The sequence below is a fragment of the Crocuta crocuta genome, unplaced genomic scaffold (genome assembly GCF_008692635.1).
Source record: "Crocuta crocuta isolate KB4526 unplaced genomic scaffold, BGI_CrCroc_1.0 scaffold334, whole genome shotgun sequence".
NCBI classification, from domain to species: domain Eukaryota; kingdom Metazoa; phylum Chordata; class Mammalia; order Carnivora; family Hyaenidae; genus Crocuta; species Crocuta crocuta.
In genome coordinates, this window is record NW_027533260.1 from 4,624,666 (window position 1) to 4,629,361 (window position 4,696).

The 4,696-nt window shown below is 54.3% G+C and overlaps 1 protein-coding gene across 1 annotated transcript in view; it reads left to right on the forward strand.

The window, feature by feature from the left end:
• The window catches only part of NOVA2 (NOVA alternative splicing regulator 2), a 24,707-nt gene that overhangs the window by 4,564 nt on the left and 15,447 nt on the right, over nucleotides 1-4,696 (forward strand). The window contains exon 3 of the mRNA XM_077747199.1: nucleotides 4,211-4,354. Coding sequence (XP_077603325.1) covers nucleotides 4,211-4,354 — 144 coding nt within the window. The remainder of the gene's footprint in view (nucleotides 1-4,210; nucleotides 4,355-4,696) is intronic.

Genomic DNA, 4,696 nt, shown 5'->3' on the forward strand with positions numbered 1-4,696 from the left:
CGCCCCCCAGCCGCCTCAGGGCCCCGTGGAACACCCCGACACTTCCATCCCCAACCCCCAAACCAGAGCGGGTACCCTGAGAGCGACACCCCAACTTCGGCCCCTCCCCCAGACAGGCGGTCACTGAAAACGCCTCTACAACATATACCCGTTCAGCTCTGCCTTTGTCATTAACGCCTCCCCTTTATTTTATTACTTTTTAATACCCTCCGACCCCCCGCTTAAAGCCACCTCTCAGGGTCAACTCTCTGACACTAAAAAGTGCCGCCTTTACGCAGCACCCCGAATCTCTGGGGCAGGTAACCGTTATTTAAGGGGAGAGGGGTATTGTTTGCTTTTTGGAAAACTCCAGAAGCACGTCTGAAACAAAGTTCTGGGGAGACTAGGAGATGGAAGGCAGTCCCTTCCCCAGGGGCGAATGCTTGACACTGTAGCGGGAGAAAACCATCAGGGGAGCAGAAGTTGGCATCTCTAGTTCTTCGGTCCCCGTCATGGGTAAAGGGAGCTTCCTGAGTCCCTAGGGCAGCACCAAGAGCCGCCCGGAGGTAGTGGGTGCAGAGTCCTGGCATTCCGATTCTCCTCCGGTAGAAGGGAGAACTTTTCCACCCGTAGAGCTTTGGTTGTTCACACTGGCTGGAAGCGTGTCAGGTCTGGGGGCTCCGGGTTCAGCGGAGGGGCCGTGTCTCCCCTGGCTGCAAGGCAGGCTGGGAAATCGAGCCCTGGCTTTTTTCCTGGGGGAGGCGGGGATCACGTGGGAGGGAGGATGCTCCCACGTGGAAAGGACATGCTGAAGACTGAGGAGCAGAGGGTCAGTTGGCCGCACTGGTGACTCCTGCCCTGAGTTTTGCAGGTGGGAGGTCCCAGCTGGTCACTCTCCACAGGGGACTGGCCTGAGGTCAGTCTGATAAGGCACCCCACCCCCCAACCCCACCCCCAGAACCCCNTCAAATGTCCTCTTGAAAGAGATGCATTTAAATGTTAAAAGGGAGTGGATTTGAGGGAAATGGACATTTTGTCTCATTCTGCACTGTGTCACCAGCACCTAAAACGAGGCCTGGCGCAGACTGGGTGCTCAGGAAGGATTTGTTGGGGGACAGAAGGGAGGAGGAGGGGAGAAGGAAGTAGAAGGAGGGAGTCAGAGAGACGCTGGGCAGAAGGGCAGTGGGGGCTCCCTTCCATCAGGGAGAGCTCATTCCTCCAAGAAGCAGAGAGAGAGGCCTGGGGCGCCCCTAGGGGAGAGGTGGTAAAGGAAGTGGGGTCATCCCCCCCCACACACCATTGCCCAATAAAAACTTCAGACCTTAGGGGGCTCATCTCCCCATTTGGGCCAGATGCTGTGAGGACTTGTGTTCCTAAGGTCAGTGCTACTAATGATCGTGATGGAGGTAACGTTAGTTCACATTTCTCAAGTGCTCTGCACGCCCGAGACCATTCTAAGTTGTCCCCATTTTATCGATGAGAAAACTGAGGCCCAGAGAGGTGAGGCGGCTTGCGCAACGCAGCCTGTCGGTGACGAAATTTCACACTCTGTCTAGGGCTGTTTCTGCCGCTTCGTAGGGAGATTCCTGGGGAAGTGTGAGACAGAGGGAAGAGAAAATGGGGTGGGGGGTGTAACCAGTTTTCTTGGGAAGAGATGAATACCTTCCATCTTCAAGAGGGAAGTTCGGGACGAGGCCCCTGGCTGGAGAGCAGATCGGCAGTGAAGTCAAAGAAGGAAAAAGAGTCCTTGTGAGAACGCCCTCCCCTTCTTGCTGAGCCTTCTGGGGATGTAACAGTTTTAGGGGCGGGATCAGGCAAGGGGCCACCTCTGTGAGCCCAAAGAAGAAAGTGAATGGGGGGGGGAGAGGATGATTGATGGGAAGGCACTCTGGGGGGTTAATTACCTAATAGGTTTAGTGGTCTGATGAGGCAAGTTTAAGAGGATTGACTTGGGCTCAGGGCAACCCCTTCATTCCCGACCCCCTCCCCATGCCTGCAAAGCCCCATCCTGCCCCTCACNTCTGCCTTAAGGGATCAAGCAGAGATGGGCAGGGCTCGCAGCCCCCCACCCTGCCCGCACTTTTACCAGAACCGTTTCTCTTTTATCTGCTCTGTGTGTTGCAGTTTCATGTGAGACATTGAAAATAGGTTTCCTTTGGTTAAAAGAAAAAAATTAAAAAACCAGTGGGGGATGGTTTAAGACCTTAAGCTTTGAGAGCAGAATGGCCTGGCTCCTCCCTTCCTTTCTCCAGTGTTTCATTGCATGCATACTATATGCTGGGCACCAACCACATAAGTCCCTGGGTCACAAGGGTGAGCTCCAGTGACATGCCCCACCATGGACTTCTGTGATACATTCCTCTGAAGGTATAAAACAGGGAGAGGGGATCCATCTCCTCCTCAGGGTTCCAGGAAAGCTTCTAAGAAGCAGCAGCATTTTAGTGAGGACCTGAAGGACAAGAGGAATTCAGTGTGGAAGGGGAGTTCCAAGCAAAGCACATGTGCAAAGGCCCTGAGGTTGAAGGGGGGGGGAGCATTTGAGGAACAAAGATAAAGTTATTGTCTGATGGTCTGATGCACCTAGTGGAAGATGAAGACATGATGCTGGAAAGAAGTGAGAAGTGCAGGGCCAGATCACAGAGGATATTATGCTGAGAAGTCTCCAGAATTTCTACCCTATGAGAACTTAGGCGCAACAGTTTGGTTAGAAGGTAGGAGAGGTTAGGCACGTGCCTTGAGTGCACTAACAAAGTGCTTTACACGTGACCAAGAAAGTTGAAGGGGCACAGTCCCACAGTGGCCATTGTTAGCACCTCGCTGTCTGTGGGTCCTAGAGATTGTCTGCGTGTGTTGGTCTTCAGCTAGCAGCATCGGAAGGTGCTAAGCAAGTGAGGGCCAAGAGCGAAGCAGAATGGCATTGGACTCTTGAGCCAGTGGCTGTCTTGGTGCCCGTGAGCAGCTCACCTTGAGCTGGTGCCTTCACTGTCTCTGTGCCTCAGTTTCCTCCTACGTAAAAATGGAGCTCATTATACCCACCTCATTGGGAGTTGTAGGGAATGGTTGAGGTCAAGCTTGCAAAGCACTCAGCACAGTACAGGGTGCGTATTACGTCTTGAGAACATATCTGGAGTCCAGCCCTCCTCCCCGCCATCCCCAACACCCCTCGATGGTTCCACCAGTCAGATTACCATTACCTCCTCTGCTCAGAGCCTTCCTATGGTTCCCATCTCGCTTGGAGTAAAAACCAAAGACTTCACTGAGGTCCACAAACTTCAACAGCCCACCACTACCACGATCCCTCCCAGCCTTCCCTCTCCCTCCCTCCTTCTACTCTCCCCATCACCTCCTCAACCCCAGCTACACTGGCTGCCTCACTTTCCCTCGGACAACTCAGGCACAATCCCACCCCAGGGCCTTTGCACTTGCTCTCCCACGGAGCCACACGGTTCCCTTCCCACCTCCACAGACTGGAGACAATATATCACAACGGTCCAGAGCCTAAACTCTGAAGCCAGGTTGGGTTCAAATCTCAGCACTGCGACCTACCACCTATGTGATCCGGGGCAATTATTTCACCTTTGTTTCCTCGTCTGTAAAATGGGCTTTTACAAGTACTTCCTTCATGGCATCGGTGTGGAAATTCAAAGAACTGGTATTTGTACAGTAGTTGGAACGAGTCTAGTGTGTACTAGTTTCTATAGAAGGATTTGTTACACAGAGAATGCTACATTCTTGGGGAGGGCCTTCCCGGCCACCGGATCTGACACTGCAACTCTCCCTACAATCCCTGTCCCCTTTTCCTGTCCCTTTTTGTTTTCCTCGGTGCTCACACCATCCAACATAAAACATACTGTCTGTCCCCCCTCCTCCCCGCCCCCAAAGAATGTAGCTGTGCGAGCTCTTGGCTGAATCACCAAAACTCTTTCGGTCTTATTTGCCCCATTTGCCTGCGAAATCAGGGAGTTTGTCTGTTTCCCTCACGGCTGTTTCGCTAAAACAGTGTCAAGCATGATGTAGCGGGTGCTCGGGAGCTCTTTGTGGAATGAATGAATGAGCGAGTGAATGAATGAACGTCATTATTTGTGTTATTTTCCCTACTGCTCTCCTCATGGTCACGGCTCCCGTATGTTTCTTGATGCCAGCGGTTTCCTTATTGCCCACACCGTGCTGAAGGTGAAGACCCCTTCCCCTGACCCCCTTTCCTCCCCCCCTGCCCCGTGTGCCCCTGCAGAGGAAGGCGAATACTTCCTGAAGGTGCTGATCCCCAGCTACGCGGCAGGCTCCATCATCGGCAAGGGCGGGCAGACCATCGTACAGCTGCAGAAGGAGACAGGAGCCACCATCAAGCTCTCTAAGTCCAAAGACTTCTATCCGGGTGAGCCCTGGCCCAGGACTGTGCCCTAGGCCTCCGGTCCTCCCACCTGGGCCCTGGATGAGGGGGAAGGGCTGCCCTTGGGGCAGTAAGACTGCTGGGGGGGGGGCACCTCCCCCTCCTAAGGGGACAGAGCTGCCCTTAGCCCCAGGGGCCAGGCCTGAGCAGATGGGGGTGGGGGCAGCGCAAGACAATGGGCCTGCTGCATATTCATGAGCTCATTTGCATGATGTGCTGGCAGATGTGCCCCTTCCCACACACCTGCCCCTTTGGGTCAGTTGGAGTTGCTGGGGGGGGGGGGGGCAGGGAGGCAGGGGTCGGGGGGGCCCCTGGGGCTTGGAGGGG